A 27,652-nucleotide genomic window follows, 5' to 3' on the forward strand; every position below is an offset into this window, starting at 1 on the left:
CTGATTTTTCCAACAGTAAAAACGCTTTGTGGCATGTGTTCCTTATTTATCTGTTGTTATATCTTTTACTAAATACCAGATATTTGCAATTCATTTTTTTCTTAAAACAAGTTTTTAAAATTCTTTATTGTCTAAAGTATTACCTAAGTCTCCTTTTCCCTCATTGACCTCTCCCCGGCCACCCCCACCCCCCTACTGTCTGTGTCCATTGGTATGCTCATATGCATACATACAAGTCCTTTGGTTCATCTCTTACCCCCTCACCCCCCCCCCCCATTCCCTCGTAGGTTGGACAGTCTGTTCAATGCTTCTATGACTCTGGTTCTATTTTTGTTCATCAGTTTATGTGTTCATTATATTCCACAAATGAGTGAGATCATGTGATATTTATCTTTCTCCGACTGGCTTATTTCCCTTAGCATAATTCTCTCCAGTTCCATCTATGCTGTTGCAAATGGCAAGAATTCCTTCTTTTTTACAGCAGCATAGTATTCCATTGTGTAGATGTACCACAGTTTTCTAAACTACTCACCTGTTGATGGGCACTTAGGCTGTTTCCAAATCTTAGCTATTGTAAATTGTGCTGCTATGAACATAGGGGTGCATAAATCCTTTCTGATTGGTGTTTCTGTTTTCTTGGGACATAGTCCTAGAAGTTGGCTTTTTTTTTCCCCAAAAAATATTTACAGGGTGCCTTTTATGAAGAGCAGTGGACCTAGTAGAGCTGTGGACAAAACAGACTAGTGTATTATTTCATGTAATCTGCATGCTAGTGGGAGGAGGATAATGAACAAATAGAAAAGATCCAGCATATCATGTGGTGATAGATGCTCTGAAGAAAAACAGAGAAGGGAATAAAGTGGTGGGTGTGCTGTTTCATGTGGGGTGATCAGAGGAGGTCCCCCTGAATGTGTCACAATGGAATAGAGACTTGGAGGTTGCAGGGAGCACAGTAGCTAATATCTGGAGTGTGTGCCAGGCAATGATCAGTGGATGGGATCTGGGTGGGAAGATGCCTGGACCATCTGAGGTCTGGCAACAGACTGAGGTGGATTGAGTGGAGCAGTAGGGGTGAGGATCAGAGAGGTAGGGGAGATAGGACTTTCAGGGCATCATCAGGACTTCGGAGCCCAACCAGTGTGGCTCAGTTGGTTGAGTGTTGTCCCATGTGCCAAGAGTCACTGGTTCAATTCTTGGTCAAGGCACATGCCAGGGGTCCCAGCTTAATCCCCAGGAGGGAGCATGTGGGAGGCAGGCAATTGATGTTTAAGGCTTTGCATTTTGTTGTGGGTAAAGGAGAAGCCATGGGGGACGCCTGCAGAGGATTTGGAACCTCTGCCTGGTGCTCTCCTAGGGCCTTGGCTGCTGTGCTGAGACTAGGGTGGAGGCTATTGCAAGAGAGATACCCTGATGGCAGGACAGAGTGGTAGCAAGAAGTGATTGGATTCTGGATATATTTTGGAGGTTGAGTTAGAGGATTTGCTGATTGGATATGGAGTAAGAAGAGAAGTTTCCAAGAACTGTAAGGTTTGTGATGGGTGTAGCTAGAAAAAAGGAGCTCCCATTAGTTGAAATTGGAGAAGCTTACCAGAGGGGAGGAAAGGAAGGGGGTTGGTTGGGGGACTGGGTGAAAAAGGTGAAGGGATTGAGAAGTACAAATTGGTAGTTACAGAATAGTCACAGAGATGTAAAGTACAGCCTAGGAAATAAAGTCAATAATTTTGTAATAACTGTGTATGGTGCCAGTTGGGTACTGGAGATATCAGGGGGATCCCTTTGTAAAGTATATGATTGTCTAACCACTATGCTGTACCCCTGAGACTAATTCAAAATAGTATTGAATGCAAACTGAAATTCTGAAAAAAGTTAAATTAAAAATATGTTTATTCTCATATCAACATTGTTAATATTTAGAAACGATAAATTAGAGAACTCATGTACTTGGGCATGAACGTATCTGGAGATGAGGTTGGAGAAGTTGTCAGTTAAGAAGGCTGCAGGTTCAATAGTCATTGAAAATTACTACATGCCTTTAAGAAGAAAATTACTATGTGCCTTTTACTAGGGAATAGCCATAGAATAAGAAACCCCTGGACCCTGGTTGGAGATGGTGGTGGTGGTGATGGCAGAGACACTCAACAAAAATAGGGGCCAGTCTCGTGAACCATGTACCTTTGCTTTTCATTTATCTTCACTGATGGCAGAAGCCACAGTGTAATCGCGGTGAATTCTTCGTTTTTTGTGTTTTTTTTTTCCTAGCCTGATACTTTGTAAAACAGAAGACAGTGGGTGGAGATGTAGAAAACTGTAGACATTGAATTTTGGTGATTATTATTTCTATAGCACTGATAATTTTAGAAACCTTCCCCCAAACCTGCGTTAGGCTTAGAGTAGCTGTGCACCTTTCGTTCTCTAAGATGCTTATATGTTTCCTGTGAAAAATGGCTAGCAAGAGCAGTTGTGTAACACTCACATGTAAGTGATATGCTAGGTCCCTAGCTGTCTGACTTCTAAATTTATTAATATGCCTCTTCCAGTGGTTTTGTGGCTCTTGGAACTACAGGAAACTGACATAGGAAGTTAGGACCAAATCTAGCACACCACGAAGCAATATTTGCGATTGGTGAGTGAGGTAAGGACCCATTTCTGGAGAATGCACGCCAATCCAGGATACTTTGTGGCTCTCGAGGCCTGCTAGGGAAGCACACGACCAAGGAGTCTGTCTGGCGCCTTGGAGTCCACTGTCTGCTTAGTGCGGGGAATTAGAAGTGTTTGAAGCAGGAATGACCATCTCATGCTTGGATGTCCTTGAACATCAGCGAAAGTTCAAAGACAACCTCTGTCTTTATAGTTGAGCTCCTTGTAGTATGAAGACTTTGGAAAAGTTGAAGAAGATTAAACGGAAATCATTTAAAGAGCAGTGTGTAAAGTGATAGGTTTGATGTAACCTAAAAGCTCTAGAGTGTGATGGAACGTTTTTAGAGGGATCCTGAGTGTTTGAATCAGGACAAAGAATGAAAAATAAATTGCAGGGCTGCAGTAGACCATTGTGAGAAGCTTTGACAAACTGTAGAAAGAAAAGCAGAGCCAGTGACAACGCGGCAAATTTGGAAAAATGATCTATTTAGAGAGAGCCCTGTTGGGAGAGGGATTGGATGTGAAGAAGGAAGTGGATCCTGGAACATTGCACTATATTTATAGTTTTTCTGCTTGTATTGTGTTTGGAACATTGGCAGCCCGCACAGGTCACTGCCTCAGTTTTTCCAGATTGAAAACTCTACTCCACTCTTGGGGTTGTGATTCTGATGAAAAACGCTGGCTTATTAATAGTTTTTGGCAACATATATGTGAGCAAACATTTTCTTTTTTATTTTTCTACATTTTCTCCTTGATCTCTTTCTCTTCTTTCTACATGTGTTTCATATTTTTTATGGCTTTTTGGGAAATATGTAAGGAAGGCTCGTAATTCCTAGTTAGGGATTATCTTTTTTTTTTCCTCTGCTGGTTTTTCCACCACTGTTAATTTGTGATATAACAATCTTCCCTAGAGTCATTCATTGTAATTTTGCAAGCTGAAAATTTTAACGTCAGGTGAAAAATATGTGACAGAAGTTGATGAACCTTAAACAATAAATATTTGTATTTTATGCTGCTGCAACTAGTAATTAAAAGAAAATAACTGAGTAGAATGGACCTTAACATGCTTGATTGCTCTGAGGGGTTCTTGATGCATTTACAGGGTGAGTAGCTATTATGGAACATTTTGCTGAATGTCTATAATACATTGCCACCTTGTGGCTGCAAGTTTTCTTTTTACATGTAAGAGCACATTTTTAATATGAAGTGTATCTGATATAATCTTATATTTTTCCTAGTATTTATACTTTACTTTGATAAAATATTTGAGGCATAGAGTATAGGGAGGGAGCACTTAAGAGCACATCCTTGTTCTTAGAAGAGGCATGATTAAGTATCTAGAAGTGAAGATCTACAATGTCTGCATCTAACTGTGTGCTTGGGATAGGGACAGAAAAAGAATGAGAGAACTAAGTCAATATGGGAAAACTTAGCAATTCACCTTTGGTAAAGGGAATATGGGTGTTCATTGTATTACTCATGACTTTTCTATTGTTGCAAAAGTTCTTCTGAAATTAAAAAAAAAAAATTGATAGTTTAAAAAAATTGGGGTAAGGATATAAATGGAGCCCAGAAGGAGACAAAAAGAACCTCTGCATTGTGTAATGACCTGCTATGTCTGGGCCACTGACTGGGCTCTACTCTTTCTAGTAGCTGATATCACTGTCCGGGTTCCCTTGTTACAATTCATTGTCCAGGGGGCTTAAGGGCAAAAATGTGTAAGACTAGATAGAAATTCCTCCTTGTAGGACGCTTCATGCAGTGAACAGCAGCCTCAAACCAATACCTTCCAGAAGTGCAACCTGGAATCCCTTTGTCCTGATATGGCTTGATCCTGAAGTGACTACACTGCTAGCTTTCTGGATACCTCTCAACAAAATACCAAGTGGCGATGAAATACAGTAAAATACTGACTTGCAATGAATTCGAGATTGTACGTACTGACAAGTTCTTGAAATCCAGCGGTTCCAGTGGAGCCTGAGGGAGAGTTGACATCTGGTAATAGCTGATCCAATACGGTCTCTTCCGTCTCAACCAGCTTGGGAGGAGTCACTCATAGGCAGGGCCACATTTCTTTGTGTGCCATGGATTTGAACGTGCTGCGGTGCATAGACGGGCAAATGGATGACTTTATTCCTGAATGTATTCCTCCAATAAATACATCCGTGATAATATCAATCGAAAACAGTGCAGACAGTTATAACCAGATGACTATCTCTATCATGAAAACAAAACATATCACAATCAAACACCCCTAAAAATGCCTGGTCTTGAGTGCTGTTACCCAGTCCTTTTCTATTTTTAAATTTCTACAAAGTTGGCCCTCTTCTGTGGCCATTTAAATTTCCATGAATATCTTTTGCACTTCCTTTAAATTTCTTAATAACTATCTGGATATATAGTATGTGCACATGAATATTTCTGTCCTTAGTAACTGCCTAGACACATATATATGCACATAGGCTTACTTGAAGGTGATCATTTAAGGAGATAAGGCCCTATTCACCGGTGAAAGGTTTTCTTATAAAAGTAGGACAGATCTTGAAGTAAGTGTTGTGACACAGGGGACTCTTGTAGAAAGCTGTCTCTTGAAGGGATGTTGGTTTCTCTGATTCTTGTGACAGGTTTTCTTTTAAAAGCAATAAAGTGATATAGGGATGTATTGATTTCCATTATGGGCTGTGGTGCTAGAAATTTCCCTCCCCTATGTCTATGAGCATCAAAAGCTTGTGAATTTTTGTGGGAACAACTAAATTAGTAATCTATTGATTCTCTGTAGAGCAATATTCTTTATTTTGGTGGGGGCGGGGGATCAAGGCCCACAGAAAGATACGTATTTTACGTAGTGACTCAGGACACACACATATACATGGGTAACTTAAGAAAAAAATGTCATGAAACAAAACTTCCCCTTCCTTCACTGGATTTTGATAATTTCTGTTCTGTTGTGTTAAAAATACTGATCACAATCTACTAAACTTGCTTTCATGATCCACTAAGGCAGCAATTTAAAACATGCAATACCTGACTATTTAGTCAGGGGCATTGACCTCTTTCCCCTTAGATTGTCAAATAAAAAGAAATCACAGCAGCCAACACAATAGCCGTCTGGTGTGAATGAATCAAAATTATACCCTTTTTAAAAATCAGATCGGCAAAAAATATTTTTTTGTGTGTGTGCCACAGAAATTTAGTAATTAGTATATGTGTCATGAGTTGAAGAAGGTTGAGAATCGCTGCATGAATGCTTTGTGACCCACCGCTCGAAAAGCCCTGCTAGTGAGGTTTTGAGCCAGCCAGACTCTGTCAGATGGAAGACACACAGTGAAATCCTGAATGCTCTCAACTGGCCAAATTAAAAACAGGGCCAGGAAGGAAGGACTTAGAGAAGGAAAAGGAAGGAGGAAGGTGTGCCTGGTTGGTCTCTCATTCTGGTGGTGTTGGGAGCGTCCCCAGCGAGTGATGCCCTGTCTTTCTCTCTGCAGCTTGACCACATACTGTCCCCACCACCCATGCCATGTCGGAAGTGCAGCAACCCGGACCTGGCCTCGGGCCCTGGAAAGTCCCTGAAGTTCAAAAGCCAGCTGAGCGAGGATGGACGACAGCTGCGGCGGGGGAGCCTGGGAGGTGCGCTGACAGGTGAGTCACCAGTGATATGTGTAGGAGGGATTTTGTTTATACCCTGGAGGGTCCTGAACGGTGCCCATGCCGTTCCAGGTGCAAACATCAGCCTGCTTAAGAATGGTCTTGCCTCTCTGCAGACCATGTGGTAAAATCTAGTCCAAACCAGATAGCAGTTAAATTGAGGATCTTATTAGTAAGCTTTACTGAAATATAACTTACATGCAGTAATATAAACTCATTTTCACTGTATGTGTGGGTGGGTTCTGGTGAATTTATATGCCAGACCACCACCAAAACCCAGACAAGAAATATTCTCTGTGCCCCTTCCTAGTCATCCCCGCCCCCTACCCCCCAATCCTTGACCCCAGGCAACCATAGCTGTGCGTTCTGTCACTATAAATTAGACTGACAGTATCTTAAGAATTTCATATGGATGGAGTCACACAGGCCATGCTCTTTTGTCCCTGGCTTCATGGGCTCAGTATAATGTTTTTAAGATTCATCCACGTTGTGAATGTCAGTGGTGTATGTTGAACTGTATAAGGAACTGCCAAACTGCTTCCAAAACTGTGACATTTTACATCCCCAACAACAACAGGCAAGTGATCTAATTGCTCAGCATCCTTGCCAACCTGTGGTGTGGCCAGTCTTTTTGTATTTTAGCCATTTTAATGGGTAGATAGTCATACTACATTGTGGTCTTAATTTATATTTTCTTGACAACTAAATGTGGTCAAACATCTTTCCATATGCTTATTGGACTTCATATATCTTCTTTTGTAAAGTGTCTTTTCAAATCTTTCACCTGTTTTTCAATCCTGTTGTTAAAATTAAATTAATTAAAAATTTCAAATCTAGAAAACCCACAAGACACTATTATTGACTTGAAAGATAGCCAAATTAATATAACTTGGGTTTTTAATAACTAACTCATCATGTAAATTTCATGTTATTAAACTTAACTTTAAATCACTAAAGGTTAGATACTAAAGATTATTGGTCTAATCCAGCCGTGGGCAAACTATGGCCCACGGGCCGGATCCGGCCCGTTTGAAATGAATAAAACTAAAAAAAAAAAAAAAAACCGTACCCTTTTATGTAATGATGTTTACTTTGAATTTATATTAGTTCACACAAACACTCCATCCATGCTTTTGTTCCGGCCCTCCTGTCCAGTTTAAGAACCCATTGTGGCCCTCGAGTCAAAAAGTTTGCCCACCCCTGGTCTAATCCTTATTTTATGGGTGGGAAATTAAATCTTAAAAGTTAAAAGGCTCATTCATCCCTATGCTTATTAATTTCACTTAAGAAATTTACTTACTTTGCTTAAACTTTTTTTGTTACCAATAGGAGGGGCAGGAATGGTTCTTTCCAATTTTCGCTAAAGCAGTTTATTTAAAGTTTTAAAATAATGCGAGGGCATAACTCTTGATGCAGACATATGGCCTGGAACATGAAATTGTCTTTAGCTTTAAGCGGGGGAAAAGCTGGACTTGATTATCATTTCATAATTTACGCAGCTCTAGCAATTCCATACTTATGTAATTTAGCTTGCTATATAATTACTTTAGGTAGTTAAGTCTTTGGTCAGAGAATTTTAAAAAAAATATTCAGTAGTATTTGGAAGAACTTAAATGCATTGGATATCAGCCTGTTTATCAACATAGTTGTTTGAAAATTTTTAAAAAAAATATATTTCTTTATTGATTTCAGGGAAGAAGGGAGAAGGAGAGAGATAGAAACATCAATGATGAGAGAGAATCATTGATTGGCTGCCTCCTGCACACCTCACACTGGGGATGGAGCCCGCAACCCAGGCATGTGCCCTTGGCCAGAATCGAACCTGGGACCCTTCAGTCCACAGGCTGATGCTCTATCCACTGAGCCAAGCCAGCTAGGGCTGTTTGAAAGTTTTATTGGAATATAAAGAAAACATTCTTAATTGGTCATCAATACATTAATGAGATAATGTATGCAAAACATTTAGCCCAGGGATGGGTGGATACTAGCATTCTGTGTGTAACTAACTGAATTTGGGGTATTTGCAGTTGCTAGAGAACTTGGGCTTGTGGACATCAGCGTGGAATCCTCATCCACTGAGTCTCCTTGGAGTCAGGCACCGTGCCAGTGTCAGGAGTGAGCAGGGGAAAGGAAGCATCATCTCTGATCTTTCAGAAACATAGTTTCCACTTGTTTTAGGCAACTGTTAATAATCACATAAGATCTTACCTTGGGACATACCCTACTTAAATCAAGTCAAACTGATTTTGCCATAAAAAATGTGTCCCTGATATATTCTGTTACTTAAAGACCAGCTACCTTCCTATTGCAAAACTTTGTTTTAATCGAAGGATCTTCTCTTTGGCAGTTTTCTACTGGTTCCTTAGAACAAAGACTTTGTGAAGGACTAGTTCACAGTTTGAAAATTTTGCCACCTAATTATCCTAAGTTATGATAAGTTTCCTTAAACTCTTAACTCTTTGAAAGGAAGATCTGTGATCTTTTCATCTACTATCCCTAATAACATTGACAGCTAACATCAAGAACTTAACTATGCAGAAGGCACTGTTCTTAGGAGGTTACATGTATTGATTTACTTAATCTTTACTACATCTCTATGCATTTATGAGGGAGGAACTCCTAGCCCCCTTTTATAGATGACAACACTGAGGCCCAAACCAGTTGAGTAAATTGCACAAGATCAAGCTTTGAATCCAGGCATTGAGGCTCCGGGGTCCATGCTTGTAACCATCACTCTGTTCTTAGCACAGTAAACACTCATGAGGTTTTCAGTAAATTCCAGCAGGATTAATTGGAGTGACTCCTAGGTGGGAAAATGTTTGCTCAGTTGGAATCTGGGGCTGACTCAATCTGTAGGTCCCCTACTCCCTTATTTGCAAAAGTAAATTAAAACTAGGCAATTAATACATATTAAAAACCTTAAAATTTATACATTTGTTAACCCAGCAAATCCAATTCTCAGATTTCATTCCCGGGAAAATAGTCATGAATATATGCAGAAAATGAACTCTAGTTATATTTAGAGCAGCACCATTTATAATAATAAAAAATGCATATCATCTACATAACTAGCAAAAGAATATTGGTTAACCATAATATGGTATACACATAAAATGAAAAGTAATCGTAAACATTTAAAACCATGCTGTAAAATAATATGTTTTAACATTGAAAGAGCCTCACTACATTTTTTATGTGAAATCCCATTATTGAATGGTCATGTAGTAACTCTTGCTTCATAGGACTGACTGTAATTGTAGTGAAATAATTTTATATTTCATAAGAGAAGGGGAAACAACCTCTGCCTGCTGAAGAGTTTTCTCAAACTGGATGATGGTTGACTGGTTCCCGTTATAAATGGGCATGTGGGGAATGCTATGGCCTTTTTCCAGCCCGCAATCCAGTCCATGACACACTTTTTCTTCCTGATTTTTTTGTGTGGCACTTGGTAGTGCATCAGTTGGTGACACGAATGCTGTATAACCACAGAATTTCAGTGGTAGACAACAGTAAGTGTTTTTTGCTCATGTGGCCGCAGGTCAGCTGGGTTTGGGGTGATTTAGCCTGAGTTCTGCTGGGGTTGGTTCTAGATTGCAGTTTGGGTTCAGCTCTGCTCCGTGTCTGATTTCGTTGGGCATCACGTTCTCCTGCTAAAAAACAGGAGCATGCGGGTGCACATCCTCCTGCATAGGCATGTTTAAAGCTGGCATCATAGCTGCTAATTTTCTATTGGCCAAAGCAAGTCATATGGTCAAGCCCAGAGTCAAGGGGTAGAAGCATGCTCCACCCACCTTGACACCTTGGCAAAGATACAGATGTAGAATGCAACTAACTAGAGGGGAGGGAAAAATTGGGACTAATAAGTCCGTCTATCATAGTTAGCCTCTCACTCTCTTATTTAAACGTCTTTTACAGTATAAATACTTATATTTTCCTATTTTTAATGATAAATATAATATGTGTTCAATGTGGAAAATTTCAAAAAAGACAGAGCACTATAAAGAAAAAAGCCCATCATCTCAGCATGCATACAAACTGGTTGAACTCTGACATTTTCTTACTTAACTAAAGTTTTGAATCAATCTCTTAAGGGTATTAGATGAAAAGAAAAAGCAACCAGTACCTTTTTTGCAGGACTGGCATTTAAACAACAGACCCAGAGTTGATGGTGCCCATCGCTGCTTACCTATATTTTTTGTTGTTGTTAGCTGATGGTGCTTTCTGCCTTGCTGGCCTGCAGCATGCTAAATAGGCCCCAGGAAGCATCCTGTAAACATTGACTGAGCTGTGGAGCCCCCTGATGAGGAAGGCAGCATTATTCTAGTCATTATTCAGGCCCTTCCAGTCTGGGCATGGGCATGTGGTAATGCTCCTGACAGTTCACAGCGAGGGAGCTGCAGCATGAAGGGCAGAACCTCAGGATCCAGAGTCCTGGCTTGCTGATATGCAAATATGCCCTGAATCCTAGTCTTGCCTTCCATGCTGTGGTATACGGATGTGGCAGCCCTAACAGTCGGAAAAGGAGGGCTTCTCTTCCTTGGGAAGAGTTGTATTTCTCAAAACACGTTTGAGCTGTTCGGAATGTAAAACAAAGAGGGATCTATGTATGTGTGTGTGACTTGCATATAATAAGGAATCAGTTCTGCTGACAGTATAACGTAGAATTATGGTGCTCTGTCTTGGGAGGAAAATTGAGAAATTTTTCTCTTTTGGACTATGGAAATCAGTTTGGAATAAGATTTGGAAATACAAAAAAAAAAGGCATTTCAGAGTGAATTTTGTTTGAAGAGGGAAAGTAAAAACAACACAACCTCCGAAAACATCCTTTTCTTTAAAATTAACCTGGGGGACATAGGGTTTGCATGCAGTGTAGAGTTGAACAGGTTTCTCATGCTAAAAGTCTCCCTAGCTTAGCGGGCAAGTCTGGAATAATTCAGATTGAAGCAAATTTACATAAAATGTGACTGTTTTATGGGTGGACTTGGTATTTAGTAAATATTGCCGTAAATACCTCCCATGCTGACTAGATTTCTTTACTTTTGTAATAATACCGATGGAAAAATGGTGTGTTGTTACATTACATGCCATAACAAGCAAAGCCCCCCAAATCAATGTCTTAACACAACAGTCATTTATTTCTTTCCTATGTAAATGTTTTGGGTTGCTGACAGCTCTCTTTCTCCTGGTGAGTGAGGGACCCACACTCCTTCCATCTTCTGATTTTGCTCTTTATGGCCTTAAGATACTCTACTTCCAACTGGTGGAAGTGGAAAGAGGGAGGAGAAACCTTTTTAACTTCTTAAAAGTCCCAGCCTGGAAGAGCCATACTTTTTATCCATTTACATTCTTTTGGCAAGATCCCAGCACATGGTCACAGCGGAATGCAAGGCTGTTGTGGGGCCACTAGGATGGTCCCTGCTGGGGTGTTGCCGCTGAGTTCACTGACATAAGAGGCAGGGGCAACATAATACTTACTAAAGGAAAACCAGGTGAAATAGGTTTTAATAAAGAAATAGGAGGTGATGAACTTCGTCTTTAGTGTGTTAAGTTTGAAATGCTTACAAAATATAGTAAATAGATACTTCAAGTAGGACTGTGGAATCACAGCGATAGAGAGAATCATATTTGGAGGAGAAAGGATTGGCTTCATCTGAGAGTGGTGTGAGAACAAGAACTCACCCTTGGCTTTAGCAGGGTAGTCACTGGTTACCGTAGGAGAGTAGTGAAGTGTGGGTGGGTGAAGAGCAATGGTAATGAAAGAATTAGAGGTAGCTGATGTGTTGGTGGTTAAGTCTGTAGATGGCTCTTTTGAGAAGTCATGCTGTGAAAGGGACAAGAGAAATAGAGTATGAGCTGAAAGGGCGTGAGGCTCAGAGGGAGGCATCGTAGCATCAGGGTCATGCAGGCATGTGTGTAAGTTCGGAAGACAGAGATGGTAGCCAAAAAGTGAAGTGGTTTGGAGGAACCCAGCAGGGTATCCAGGGAACATGTGATAGGAAGAGAGCCTTTTATAGGAAGAGAGCCACTTCCTCTATTGTGACGGGGGAAGGAGGAGAAAACGATGCAAAAGCAGGTAGTTTAGGTACCTCCACACCATGGAATATTGCTCAGCAATAAAAAGGAACAAACTATTGATGCCTCTGGCAACCTGGGTGAATCTCCAGAGAACTATGCTATTTGAAAAAAAAAAAAAAAAAAAGCCTATCCTAGGGGGTTCCGCACTCTATAATTCCATTTGTATATAACACTCTTGGGACAACAAAATTATAGAAGTGGGGAACTCACTAATGGTTGCCAGGATTTAAGGAGGGCAGTGGGAGGGAAGCAGGTGTGACTGTAAGTGGGAAGCATGAGTGGTTCTGTGGTGTTGGAAATGTTCTGTAACTTGGCTGTATCAATGTCATTGTTCTGGTCGTGATAGTGAACTATAGTTTTGCAAGATGTTACCATCAAGAGAAACTGGTAAAGGGTACCTGGGCCTCTCTGCATTATGTCTTACAACTGCAAGTGAATCTACACTCCTCTCAAAATAAATTTTATTTTTAATAGGGAATATAGTCAGTGATATTGTAATAGCTATATATGCTGTCAGGTGGGTACTATACTTAATCTGGCTGTTATATAAATGTCTAATCAATATGTTGTACACCTGAAGCTAATATATATTGAATATCAACTGTAATCGAAAAATATTCAAGATATCCTATTTTTAAAATGTCCCCTTTCTAGATCACCGATTTTAATAAATTTGCCTTTAATAAAAAGCAGGTATTTTAATAGATGGACAGTATTGCCCCAATACATTTAATTTTTAAAATAAATGTGGTGGCTTCACTTTTCTCAATGCATAATGAGACCTCTGGGTGTGGTAGGGAGGGTTAGGTAGGAGTTGAGTAGAGAAGGAAGTTGAATAATCTTGGAGGACAGGGCGGATTTCTTGGATGCACTGACCAGCCATCGAAGGTCTGAGACTATAAAAGTGAAAAGTCTGTCTACATATTTGAGGAAAGCATTAAGACACCAGGGAAATCTGTGTACCAGAAACAGTAGTTTCACAGAATATAACAGAGAGGCCTGGTCAGGGGTCATCAAGACAAAGGTGGGGAGGGTGGAGCTGAGCTACATAAGCATGAGCAGAGTTTGGTGTCTCTGGAGGGAGTTCTCAGGGGTAGAGCTAGAGTCCCTGGGAATGTGGAAGGAGAGTGGAAGCAGGGACCTGGGTGTGTGGTGGGGTTGGGGCCTGAGCAGTCACTACCCAATTTTCCGAGTCACCAAGGGATCAAGAAGCAAATCCATTTGCATCTTCTTCCTGGTTTGAGTGTAGGATTTTAAGTAGCCTTTAAAACCACTTGCTGTCTTCACCACTCCTATGTCAGTTTGTGTCGAGATATTTTGCTTTCTAGGTGTTCTAATTTGAAGATGACTCTTTTGGCATATTTTTATGTTTGCAGTTTCTCCCAGTCAGGGCAGGAAGATCTTGGGAGACTTAGTCTTAATGGGGCTCACATCTGTTGGCCAGTTCCTTTGGCAGATGCTGCCTCCCAGTGGCTTCCTGTCAGGGAGCCTTCTGTTTAGCTCCTCTCCCATGCAGATGGCCTACCAATGGCCCATTGCTCCCTCTAAAAGGTCAGTCACATGGTGTTTCCCAGGTTCCTGGTTACCTGCTGTCTAGGAACTGCCCAGCTCACCTTGCTCAGAGCCAAGGTACAAAGTCCTAACGGAAGTTCAAATCTCTCCTTCAGGCATTTTACACCAATGAAACCTACCCAAGAAGTGATGATGTCTAGCATGATGAGAGAATTAATTAAGGAAAGAATCTAAATGAGGACTTGAAAATCATTGAATGCATTTCTCTTGTACTGGGAATCAGATGAGAGACTGGGCTGTTTGCTTTGATGTGTGTGTGAGCTCCAGAGAGTGCTGGGAGCCAAGCTAGATCAGCAAATCTGGCTCTCCAGAAAACTGTTTTACAGTTCTGGACCAGGTCAGGCTTAAAAGACTTAAAAATTAGTCCAGAGTGTTAAGATGTTATTGATAGAAGGCCCAGTTTCTCTTAAGAATGCTGAAGTACCTTCTACAGAGCAAAAGGTAACTCGGGTCTTAAATCGTTGTTTACAGAATTTTAGAATTGCTAGGACCGGAAAGCATTTGCACATTGAGACTCAGTTAAACCATTAACACCTGCAAAATAAGTGTGCCTTCTTGACCTTTGACCCAGTATGTTGGATGTGGCAAATCAAATATAGTAATGGAAATTCTTCAAAATACACCAAAGATGAAAGTGTTTAATGGTCATTGACAGTTTTGCTGGCATTATTTTAAGTGGTTTATATCTAAACATATTTATACTAGAGGCCCAGTGCATGAAATTTGTACATGGGTAGGGTCCCTAGGCCTGGCCTCAATCAGGGCCGGCTGGGGCCTTCCTTTGTTCCGCATCGCCCCCTGGTGGTCAGCACATGTCATAGCAGGTGGTCAAACTCCCAAGGGGACAGTTTGCATATTAGCCTTTTATTATATAGGACAGCGGTTCTCAACCTGTGGGTTGCGACCCCTTTGGGGGTCGAACTACCCTTTCACAGGGGTTGCCTAAGATCATCGCAAAACACATATATAATTACATATTTTTTTGTGATTAATCACTATGGTTTAATTATGTTCAATTTGTAACAGTGAAAATACATCCTGCCTATCAGATATTTACATTATGATTCCTAACAGTAGCAAAATTACAGTTATGAAGTAGCAACGAAAATAATTTTATGGTTGGGGGTCACCACAACATGAGACACTGTATTAAAGGGTCGCATCATTAGGAAGGTTGAGAACCACTGATATAGGATAAGGAGGCTGTCTTTACTAATTAGGTTGATGAAGAAGCTTTACAGAAACAAACCAAAGATGTATGAATATTATTAGGATCCACAAAGCACTAGATATTCCTCTTTCTTTCCCAATTTCTCCCAATCTCTTCCAATATCCATCTCTTTTCCTCTTTTCCTCTCCCTTCATATTTCTTATGGTCTAGAATGATTCTATAAATAATGGATTTCAGTTATTCCTGAGAGACAAATGAATTTATTGAATCCATATATGAAAAATTTAAGTTGTTCTTAAAATTCCCTTTATAATAGAAAATTGATTTCAGGTGCCTTAAAAAATTTTTTTTTTAGCATTTTATCAAGGGGTTGAATTTTTTATTTTTTTAAAAAATATATTTTATTGATTTTTTACAGAGAGGAAGGGAGAGAGATAGAGAGAAACATCGATCAGCTGCCTCCTGCACATCTCCCACTGGGGATGTGCCCGCAACCCAGGTACATGCCCTTGACCGGAATCGAACCTGGGACCTCTCAGTCCGCAGGCCGACGCTCTATCAACTGAGCCAAACCGGTTTCAGCTGGGGTTGAATTTTTTAAAGGGGTATAATCATGTTCCTTTTTGTTTTCTCTCCACTGGTGGTTTTTTGTACTTCCCTGAAAATATGTTTTGTTCTGATAGGATGTACTGAGGCCTACTCACGACTGGACATGGTTTTCCTATCTTGCATGCACTGTGTATTTTTAGGTTCTGAAAAGCATGCGGATTCAAAGCTTATCTTCTCAGTTCCTCATATATGTAATTTACAAGAAATAAAGTGCTTTTAGCTTGCTGTGACTCTTTAGCATATGTGAGGAAGCCACAAAAATGCAAATGATTATATTACAGTTAGTGTGAAATATAAATAATGAAAAATTAGTATTGACTATGAAATTGCACACACCACACTCCTTTAGTTATGATTGGGGAGAGGGAGATAAGGCTGGGGCAGGCAAAGCAGATGGTAGGTGCTATCATTTCACGTCACCCTGGACCCCACATACGCAGTTGGATATAATAACTGGCTCTTCTGCTGACATTTTCTTACGTGCAAACTGCAGTGCAGTGCAGCGGTGCAGGGGAGGCGCTGAGGTGCTTGTGCTGGAATTGGTAAATTAGACCTATGTCATTCCTCCGGTCAACACCCACGTGGAGGTGGTGTGTGAAGTAGCAGCTGGGGCGGGGGGCAGGGGGAGAAGTAGATCAGAGAGAGAATGGGGTGTACAGATAGGAAGCCAGTGGCTTGGCTGAGTGGAAATAGCATCCGGACGTCTCCTACACCACCGTTTCAAGAGGTGATGGGAAGGACAGGAAATGGGGAGCTGAGGCCCAGATTCCGGCCCCAAGTCCACCACTGAGTAGCCATACCCTTGTTTCTGGTTCTCAGTTTTCTCATCTGTAAAATGAGTGGGTGGGGCCAGATACTCTCAAGGCCCCTTGTTGGAATAGTAAATTTTCAGCTGCCAAGAAGAGAGAGGGAAAGTCTGTGCAGGCTGGTTTCCCTTCATTTCCTTCCATATACACGCCCATTCTTTCACCGTGGGTGGGTGAACACCCCCACGGCCTCCCTCCCAGGAGGCTGGCTGTGATGTCCTGTGGCTGTCCTCTGAAGCTGGGCACACCAGCACCCATCTCTGTTTAAAACTTATTTTCAGTGGCTGATCAAAGGTCAGAAATGGAGGCTTTTTTTAAACTTCCTGGATGGAGACTGATAATGAAGCTGAGTTTATGTCAACTCCCCAGAAAAAAAGAGGAGGCCAAGAAATGCAAATGCCACCAACAGGGGATTTTAAAGATTTATAACAATTAGTGTTTCTGATACAGTAATGACGCTGGTGGTGGTAGCGGCATTTGTCTTTGTCAAACTCCATTGTCATTCAAGCACTTAATCTCCGTGTACTGCCAGGACTAAATTCATTTCCTTGTGTCTGCCTAGTGGATAATTTTTCTGCCCTTTGACAGTCCTGTCTCAGGTGCCTGCCTCACACCAGGGCCTGAAGGGAGAGCTGAGGGTAAGTCCCCTCCTGGCCTTTAACTCATTGCTGACGTGCTCGCTGGGTGTGTGTGTTGGGGCGGAGGGGGGGGTGGTCGGGAGGGAGGGGGGGGAGGGGAGTAAAACTTTTGAAAAGAGAGAACACTGGCATTTAAATGTCTCTTTCCCTCTTTTTGAATAAGAACACAGGTGGAATCAGGACCGCTATAAATGATGAACCTGGCACCAAATTAGACTTGAAGATGGGTTTTGCTTAAGGTAGCACAGCTTCCAGCATCCAAGTCCCTGTACAGGGAAGGCATGTACTTATGTTAAGTAACATACTTGGAGATTCACATACATGGAGATTCGTATGTGTTTACATGTATGCATGCATACATGGCACTATGCCCTTGGTTTTTATTTCCTGTCCTCTAAGCAGATGTGCCTGCATTTTTGTCATAAATTACTCTAGAGTAACAATTGTGTCATTTCCCTTTTATTAAAATCCTGAAATGAATTTCTCTGAGCTCAGGAGAAGGAAATGAATTGGCTTAGTCTAATAAATTTGAATTCTTTCTTTTAAGTAAAGAGAGCTGGGCATCGCACTGTGTATCTGTCTTTGCTTCGGTTACCACAAACCTCTGTTCAAAAGAACTCTGCTGTTAAGTCTTTGCTCCATTTTACTAGCTGTGGCTGTACAAACCCAGAGCGGCGAGACCCCACAGTGGGAGTGTAATACAGGGAAAGAATCTCTAACATCCCTTATCACATTCCCATTCCATTCCAAACACCTTCATTTCACTTTTGCTGATTGCTTCTCAGGAATGCTTTAGGATTTCCACCCCACTACCCTCTTATATTGTTCTCTTATTACAAGATGGATCACTTTTAACTTCCTATTACTTATGTATCTATCATCCCTTTTACTCCTTTATAAATTCTTTGAAGACCCATTCTTTACATCTTAAAGCAATACCCCCTGCTTTGCAAACTCTGAATGATCTGTAAATGGAGTTGCCATGCAACCTAGAGGGTAAACCTTTTGAAAAGAGAGAACAGTATCATTTAAATATATGTTTCCCTCTTTTTGAGTAAGTGAAATAAGTCAGACAGAGAGAGATGAATACTATATAATTTCACTTACATGTGGAATCTAAAGAACAAAATAAGCACAACAAAGAGAAACAAACTCATAGATACAGGGAACATTTGGATGGTTGCCAGATGGGAGAAGGTTTGTGGGGGAGGGAGGTAGGTAAAAAAGGGGAAGGGGTTGAGATGTACAAATTGCCAGTTAGAAAGGGTGGTGGATATACGGCGTGCAGCATAGAGAATGTAGTCAATGACATTGGATGGCTGTGCATGGTGGCAGACGGGTACTGCACTTGTCGAGGCGATCTCTTTGTGAGTTATATCCGTGTCTAATCACTCTGTTGTACACCTGAAACTAATATAATATTGTATGCCATCTGTAATTGAAAAGAAATAAAAAAAATGGGGGAAATGGTATTGCTTATAAAATACATGGCATCTAATTAAATGTTAAGTTCAGATAAACAGCTAATATTTTTAGTATACTTATGTCCAATGTAACATTTGGGGCATGTGTATTAGAATTTGTTTGAATTCAAGTTTATTCAGGTGTCCTGTATTTTCACTTGTAAAATCCGGCCACTCTATCAGTAAATGCTGGGTTGGTTCTGGACGTGGGCATTATCACATGTCTTCTCAAAGGTGTGGATAGGAATGATGTGGTAGGCAGGAGGTCAGAGCCCCTGCACATGGACATTAGTACAGTGTCCTTTTCTTAATTTCCCCCCATCGGGAGGGGGGTCACCTTGGTGGTCCAGGTCATCAGGGAGTTGCTGGCCAAGGCTGGGTCTCACTGCAGAATGGGGGAGTGTGCTGGGTGCTGGTCTGCTGAAAGGCAGCTGTTACAATCCCTGCAATATCGAGGCTTCCCAAGCTCCCGTTCAGTTGTGAACTCGCGGGGCCCTCATATCCGCCCTTATTGGAATTTGACTGGGAGAGGTAATCTCATTGGATAAGAAGAAATATTTCTTTTCTAAGAACAAGTGAAGAGGAAAGAAAAGAAAGGAAAGGCCAGATGCACCTTGGAGAAGGACCATCTGTGAAGTTGACCCTGAGCAGATCTGATATATGATATACACTTTGATGTGGAAAACTGGGTGCATAAGCCCCACTGCCATGTGTTCTACAGTCACAGTGCTCTCTGTGGATTCAAATAGTAGGAGATTAAGTGCATTTAATGGGATGGCTAGAAAAAATAACGACCAGGCTCTCCGTCTTGAGAGATGGCCATTTGGAGGGTGATTGGAATCACCAAATGGCCATTCCCCCACCTGAGCACCGTGACACACTGCTTCCCCATAAGCATGGCTACAGTCTCTAAAAAGGAATGTTAGGCAGCCTAGTAGCCTAGTGATACTGTTACTTTAAGACAGAGGTTGGACTTTGTGGCTGCTTAATGTCATCCGAGCTTTCAGAAGAAGCCAGTGGCTGAACGATAGACCAGAAATGGAAACGTTGAATTCCAACCCTACACTGGTCATTACTCTCCAAGCAGTGCTGAGGCAATCGTCACCCTAATCTTGGCTTTGATTTTTCTCTTAAAAACAAGGGCAGCCCTAGCCGGTTTGGCTCAGTGGATAGAGCGTTGGCCTGCGAACTGAAAAGTCCCAGGTTCGATTCTGGTCAAGGGCACATGCCCCGGTTGTGGGCTCGATCGCCAGTGGGGGACTTGCAGGAGGCAGCTGATCCATGATTCTCTCTCATCATGGACGTTTCTCTCTCTCTCTCCTTCTTCCTTCCTCTCTGAAAAAAAAATATATTAAAAACAACAACAATAAAAAACAAGGACAATGTTCTGTTCTGTTTTGGAGAGCACTTAGTGATTTGTTAGAATTTCATTCAGAGCACGGGGTTGCAGTTGGGATGACAGTGGTCACTAGATTCTGTTGCTTTTAAACCAGGTCGAGTGAACCAGGCTTTTAGTGAGGGAGGAAGGAGACCGGGGGAACAGTCCCTGATTGCGCTCTCTCACCCCCAAAATTGGGGCCTGTAATACGCTACCATTGGAGACGCTGGAGGCGATCTATACGATATTTTTAAAGAGACATTTTATAGTTGTTCTAGATTCTTTGCTTATTCAACCATCAGTATCAACAAACATTTCTTAAGGCAAAAATATTAGATTTTTTTAGGGAGCATACACAGACGTTGTTATTGAGGAGGAAGAATTTGAAATCTGTTTGGATTAAAAGCCAGCATGGAACAAAAACTGTTCCAAATAAATACATGTGGAAATACACTGTTAGGTGAATTAGATTTATATAGATGTTTCCTTGCAAAAATAGAGGACTTGTTGGGAAATTTGGACTTGTCTAGAAATTTCTGTGTAGATGGGAAATGTATTTTATCTCCTCTGTGGCTACCTTTGTTCTTTTTGTTTCTTTTATGAAACTCCTGATCCCAGCTCCTCCGTGGCCTCTGTCACAACTGTTTAGATGTAGGGCAGTTGTCAGAAATGTTTAGCATCTCACTGCTGCCAGTGACATTTCCGCGTGTCAGTGAAAGCATCTTAGTGTGCAAAAGGACATTATTGAGTAGGATTCGTAATTTCTCCAAAAAGTGAGATGCTAAATACAAATTGTCCTCTAGTATCCCGACAGTTAGTCAGCTTACTTTGAAAATACACAGTACTTTGTGGATGTGTTGGACTCTTTTGGAGATGGGTTTTGGAAGAGAAAAATCGAAGGCAGAGGTGATGTGATGTTCTCTGTATCGAGTTTAAGGACGCTGACTCTTTTTCATAATTGTTATTGTTACAAAACAAACAACTGAACCAAAATTGAATACTCTTCCAGGCAGACTGGAACTAAACAATGGAAAAATGGGAGCCCTGGTAGAAATACAAATGAGAGACAGAATGGAGAGTTAATATGCACAGACGTAAGTATGTGGTTCTGTAAAAGTACAGGCGGTTCTGTGTGCGGGCTGTGATGGAGGGGTGCAAGGGCAGATGACTTCGGTCCCAGGTGACACAGAGTTGACAGTGCGGAAGAGCATGCTGTGCACAGAAGTAAATGTCACTCTGTACACACGCAGCTGCATGGAAGCAGATGGCTGTGGATTTCATGCCCGTGATGCCAAGATGGGCAAAGCATCCTGGATGGGGACCTGAACCCACCAACGGTGTGTTCACAGGGATCTGGGGCACTTGACCTGTGCTACCCCTGCCTTTATCACTAGGAATTTGGAAGCTCTGAGGGGAAAATAATGTATCCAGGGTTCCCTAGCGAATACATGGTGAAACCAGGATGCAAACTCGTGTCTTGATTGGTTTCCCACTCGGTGCTGCCATGTCCATTTGCCAAATGGAATGAGAGCCAGTTTTTCCCGAAGTGCCCTGGGTGGAGAGGATCTGATCCAGTCTGACGGGGACACCACGGAGTGCCCTGGCCCGGAGGTGCTGAGCAATGGAAAGTCAAGGGGATAAAAAGCCCTTGTTTATTGCTGGCCTTCTATTTGCCAAATGGTAGGATAGCCTCCCTATTTATATTCTAAATTAGTCCTCACAATCGCCCTATGAGGTTGACCAGTGCTCTCCACTTTACAGAATGTCTGTGGGAAACTGAGGCTTAGGAGGCTAAGAAGCCTGACCAAAGTCACACAGCTACCCCATGATGGTAGTTAGCCTTTGAATTTTGCATCTGAACCTCGTGACTGGGGTTGTCGAATGGACTTGAATTTAACAGTGTCATTCCATGAGTTTAAAAATTGAATGTATTTCCAGGATCCAGAGGGACCCATGAACATGTTGGGTGGCATGACATTTTGGAAAGGATTTGGCTAAATGGGCTGAGAAGTACAAGTATCACAGGGGAGGAGGAGATGACTCTTACTGTTTTGAAGAGGGCAAGATACCAGTCCTCGGGGAGGTTTTAGGAAGGTGGAGAGGAGGCAGATGGGGGAGCAGAAGGAGAAAGAGGAAGAGAGGACGGGAAGCTGACAAGGAGTTTAGCAGCTGCTCCCCTTATCTGCAGCTGACTCTGAGAAAAAATGGTTCTATTTATTTGCCGTTTCCTTCCATATATCTTCCCAGCAGCATTCATCAATATCTGTCATTTCCCAGGGGGTTTGGACATGTCTAGCAATTCATTCTGCTGCATTATATTTCAATACGCGGATGGAGGCAGCCGGATTGCAGATGTTAACTCTGACCTGTGCCCAGCCTCACTTAGATACCGCCAGCACCCAGCCCAGCGTCTGGGTGCCCTCACTTAGACATTCTGAGCAACACTGCTTGATGCCCGTTCTTGTTACCATGTTCTCATTAGAGTTGGCTCTATTTACTACTTCCTCAGAAATCAATTTGAAGTTGTCACGTTAGCCTTTGGTCTCTACAGCTAGAGTTTTACAGCCAAATCATTATGTTTCATGTGGGGTTTCTTTTTGGTAAGAATGTTAAATCCAGAGACTCACCACCGGAGGGGAGGCCACCTGGGTGGTCCAGGTCATCAGGGAGTTGCCGGCCAAGGCTGAGGCTCACTGCAGAATGGGGGAGTGTGCTGGGTGCTGGTCTGCTGAAAGGCAGCGGTGATAATCCCAGCAACATCGAGGCTTCCCAAGCTCCCATTCAGATATGAACTCCCTGGGCCCTCATCTCCGCCGTTATTTGAATTTGACTGGGAGAGGTAATCTCATTGGATGAGAAGAAATATTTCTTTTCTAAGAACAAGTGAAGAGGAAAGAAAAGAAAGGAGAGGCCAAATGCATTTCTCTGTAAGAATGGATTCAAATTGGGTCCCTTTACAACAGTGTGTTGGCATCGTTGTCTTTTTGTCATAAAATGGCAAGAGTGACAGGGTGGCTCTGTGTGACTGAGGGCGACAAGACCTCTGCTCCTTTGCACCATCTTTCCACGTCACCCACGCCGAGAGTCGTTTTAACTTAAAGCTGCAGCCACAGTGGCAGTGGCAGTGGCAGTGGCAGCACAAGATACAGCTCACTGCCTCATGTTTGTCCAAAGGCTTTGATTGCTGTGGTGGACACGTGTGTTTGCCATTTTCCCACAGTCACCAGCTCTCTCACAGGAGAGCATTGGGTGTTAGTAACTCTTGAAATATTGGCCATGTACCCAGTCAGTCTGGGACGGCCCTAACTTACGTTCTGCTACCTGCCCTGCTTGCAGTAAGCCTCCTTTTATTTTTTTTAATTTTTAAAAAAAATATATTTTATTGATTTTTTACAGAGAGGAAGGGAGAGGGATAGAGAGTTAGAAACATCGATGAGAGAGAAACATCGATCAGCTGCCTCCCGCACACTCCCCACTGGGGATGTGCCCGCAACCAACGTACATGCCCTTGACCGGAATCGAACCTGGGACCCTTGAGTCCGCAGGCCGACGCTCCATCCACTGAGCCAAACCAGTCAGGGCAGTAAGCGTCCTTTTAAAGTGGCCTCCTAACTCTGTCGCCAGGCCTGCGGTTGGTACTGTTACCTTGCCATTTAATATTAAACATAGAATGCTGGTGATGAGTGCACTTGGGCATCTCTGTGGGATTGGTAAACAAAACAGAAGGAGTTCAGAGACTGCTGCGTTGGGCGGTGAATTTGATTCAGAACTTGAGGCCCCATTGGCATCACCCTATGCCCTGACTACCAACCTCCCAAAATACATGCATGCCCTCTCCCTTCACCTTGCGGTTTCCTTGTGAAGCGGGGAACCTCTGGCTAGTAGGCAGTGGTAACTTCAAGGTCTCAGGGTCCAAGCTCTGCTTTGGACTTTTCTTGTGTGAGTAAACACAGACCACTTTTTTTTTTTTTTTTTTTTTAAGGATAGAACAGCAGCACAATATAGAAGTCAGTGAACGTCAGCACCCACTGGTCACAGGTCTGTTGGTTTCTCAAATTATATTTATTTATGCCATTAAGAAGAATGATTTAGCAGCATTATTGATGCTGTCTAGGTATAGTTATTCTTTTGCAACGGGGACAAGAAATTGGAAGCCAGTCATCCATGTGAGAGGGAGATGAAAGGAGCCATGTCTCTGTGGTAGTAGCACACTGAGGATGAATAAGGGGGCTGTAATTGCCTGTGGGCGTGACAGCCGCGATGATGAGGGACCCAGTGTTTAGGAGTGAGCAATGGGGCGTAGAAGAGGAATATCTTGATGATGATGGAGTGCACTCGAGGGCAGTGGCTGCTGACTCATGGATTCCATCCACATTCAGCCAGTGACTTACCATGGTCTTTAACCTTCCTCCATGGAAGGTTCTTAAAACACACAGTTCCTCTGACTTGTAAATGATCCAAAGGACTTAAGTCATTAAGTGTGATTTGTAAGAGCAGTTGCTGATGTAGTTTAATGTAGATAACTCCTTTTGGACCACAAAAAGGACCCCCTGATTTTTTCCTCTGTAAGGTGCAGTGTTTTGGGCTAAGCCAGAGATGGTGGCTTTGTGTGTGGTAAAATATACATAACAAAATTTATCATTTTAACCATTTTTATGTGTACATTCAGTACATTCACAGTGTTGTGCAACCGTCACCATTATCTACCTCCAGAACTTTTCATCATCCCAAACTGAAACTCAGTACCATTTAAACAATGACCTCCTCATTCTCTCCTCTCCCCAGTGCCCAGTAAACACTTATACTTTTTGACTCAATGAATTTGATTATTCCAGGAACCTCATGTAAGTGAAATGTTAACAACATTTGTCTTTTGTTGTCTGACTTATTTCATTTAGCATGTCTTAGGGGTTCATCCATGTCGTAGCGTGTGTCAGAATTTCCTTCCTTCTAAAGGCTGAAGCACATTCCGTTGTATGTATATACCACATTCATCCATCAATGGACATTTGGGTTGTTTCCACATTTTGGCTATTATGAATAATGCTGCTATGAATATGGGTGTACAGGTATCTGTTGAAGTCACTGCTTTCAACTCGTGTGTGTATTCGCAGAAGTGGAATTAAGCAAGGGAGGTGTTAGTTAGCAATGGAGAGGATGAAACGGTGGTTCTGTCCCTCCTCCCAACTTAGTGGTAGAGGTGAACTTTCTGTGAGAGCTTCAGTATTTACCCAGGTGGGCAGCATAGGGTGAGAGCTGTGAGCATGTGGCCCCATCTTCCTGCTCATGGTTCCAGCACAGGGCTAGCTTCCCATTGCTCTTTTTGTCCCAGCCCCTTCGTCTCTGTAATGCTACCTCCATTCTCCTTCCCCCCCTATGTGTAGCTCCCCCACCTCACCAAAACCCTCAAGAGCAACGCAGTCGTCCCCTGAGCTTCCCTTTGCTCCTGGTTGGTACCTTGGAGGGATGCCAAACCTTTTCCGAGTTCTGTGTGGAGCTGAGCACCAAAGCCTTAGGCTGCTTTGTGATGTGGCCACCAGGTCTTACTTTCCCTTGAATGTCCTGTATGTGCTCCAAGGTAAATAACCGGCAATGTAAGACTGTGGACTGGCTGATACTGGTAGATCTATGTTGTAGTTCAGGTGCTACGGAACTTCTTTACTGGAAGCTTTTAAATCTAGTCAGGCACCATTATTCCCTGGTGGTAAAATACATCTCCAGAGGCTATATTTAATTCTTTATACAGCCATTCTGCTAAAATTATTGCTGGCCTGATATTTTTGTACTTCAGAGGGATACTTTAAGCTTAGGGGTGCTTTGAAAGCATGGGTATATCTCCTGTTTGAAAACATGCATTTATGGAGGATTTGCTTCTTGTTTCTTGGAATTCAGGATGGCAACAAAGGAAAACACATTTTAGAAAAGAAGCTATGAGTAGCCTAGGAACAATCTGGGTCTAGGCTCAGTAACCTACTTATTTTTATGTATAATCTTAAAAGGCTCCAGACCTTCTTACTCACTCTGTTAAGTAGAGGCCCCGTGACCAAACAGTAACACACGCCAGTACAAAAAGGCCATTCAAAGAACCCACACCTCTGTGGTTGAAACCTGACCAGTTCTTCTGTCACTCTGGCCAACTGACTCCAGCTCTAATACGGACTCTGTTATTGCCTCTAAAGTTCTTATTATGCCAGTAGAACATATTTATTAAGTGTTTCAATAAACTCACAGGAGTTTTAGAGCTGTATTTCCGAAAATCACAGAGCTGATCAAAGTTACAGCTGTAACAACAGGCCCCATTCGGTATTAAAACATAGCTTCCAGATTGCCAGGGAAGCTCACCTCTCATACAACTAATTGGGAATGGTGTTATCCATTAATTTCCACCCTGTGCAGCTGAATAATGTGGTTGACAGATGCTAATTTTCTTAAATTGTAGGCAGCAAATGATGCATGAATACAACAGCAACACACTTTTTTAGAGGCTCTTGGTAGTCATCAGAAAGGGAATTTATATAAAGTTTGATGTAATCACTACCAACTATGGCACAATGTTAGTGCCTTCTAATGACTGCCTTAGATCCATCTGTTGTCCTTTCTTCCCTAATAACACTAATGGGGGTCTAGGCAGGAATAAAACATCCCATGTGTTAGGCTAACCAACCCTCCAATTTGTAACATTCATATGATTCCTAAGGACAAGGCTCATACAAGAATAATGACATCTAAAATCTAGCCCGCGATGGCATTATAAACATTTCATTATAGATGTGTATACATGCTTCCTCATTGAATTGTTTTTTCCAGTGGCTTAACACCATTTTACTTCTTGCTCACCTTATAATTCATTGTGTGTTGGGTAGCCCTTTGTATTTCTTATTTATTTCAAAGTTTACATTTATTGAATGTTCCTTGTGTAAAAATCCTTTCTGTTTTGATTTACAACCACTGCATAAATGTACCCCTATTTTACAGCTGAGGAGCCTGGGGCTTGGAGAAGTCTATGAATATGTGATGGAGTCTGTGTTGGGGCAGAATTGGCACTCAGCAGTCTGACTCTAGAGTCCACCATGACTTAGAGACATTAATTTTACTGTTAACTGCCAAGGACCTCTATGTCCTATTAAACTCAGTTCAAACTCTGTTCTAAAATTGATCAACTATTGACCATCTAAAGGTCTCCTTGTGGGTTAGGATCTGTTAAGTCACAAAGACTTAAAGGCTGATAAGTCTCTCCTCGACCAAATTCTAGCCATGCATTTTCAAGCCCTCTTTCTCCACTAGCCCTTAACCTTGACCATTAAAGATTTGAACACACACTTATATAGTTTCTAACAGCTCAAGGCTACATCCTCAGGATGACCCTAACTCCCTTATAGTGCCTACCTGAGAAAACTCAAGGCTGCCAAAAATTTGCTGCTTGTTCTGGCCACCAGGTAGGATCTGTGTCTCCCTGACTCTGTGGGAGGGTGGAATCCTAACTTCCATGATCGCCAGCTAGCAGACAGAGCTGGCTCGATCGCAGTTGCACTGACTAACCCTTTGCAAATTTTCCCTTCCCTGACTCAGCTGAGCCTCCACTGGCTCCCTGCCCTCTTCCCTGCTTCTCCTGTTAAAACACCCAGTTACTTCTGTATAAATTGAAGGTGAATTCAGTT

The 27,652-nt window shown here is 42.0% G+C and overlaps 1 protein-coding gene across 3 annotated transcripts in view; it reads left to right on the top strand.

Annotated features, from left to right (window-relative positions):
* The window catches only part of MAST4 (microtubule associated serine/threonine kinase family member 4), a 521,110-nt gene that overhangs the window by 137,866 nt on the left and 355,592 nt on the right, over window positions 1–27,652 (top strand). For all 3 annotated transcript variants that reach the window (XM_036310367.1, XM_036310366.1, XM_036310368.1), the window contains exon 2: window positions 6,123–6,276. In XM_036310367.1, the coding sequence (XP_036166260.1) occupies window positions 6,123–6,276 (154 nt within the window). The remainder of the gene's footprint in view (window positions 1–6,122; window positions 6,277–27,652) is intronic.

The sequence above is a fragment of the Myotis myotis genome, unplaced genomic scaffold (assembly GCF_014108235.1).
Source record: "Myotis myotis isolate mMyoMyo1 unplaced genomic scaffold, mMyoMyo1.p scaffold_m19_p_5, whole genome shotgun sequence".
In the NCBI taxonomy this organism is placed as follows: domain Eukaryota; kingdom Metazoa; phylum Chordata; class Mammalia; order Chiroptera; family Vespertilionidae; genus Myotis; species Myotis myotis.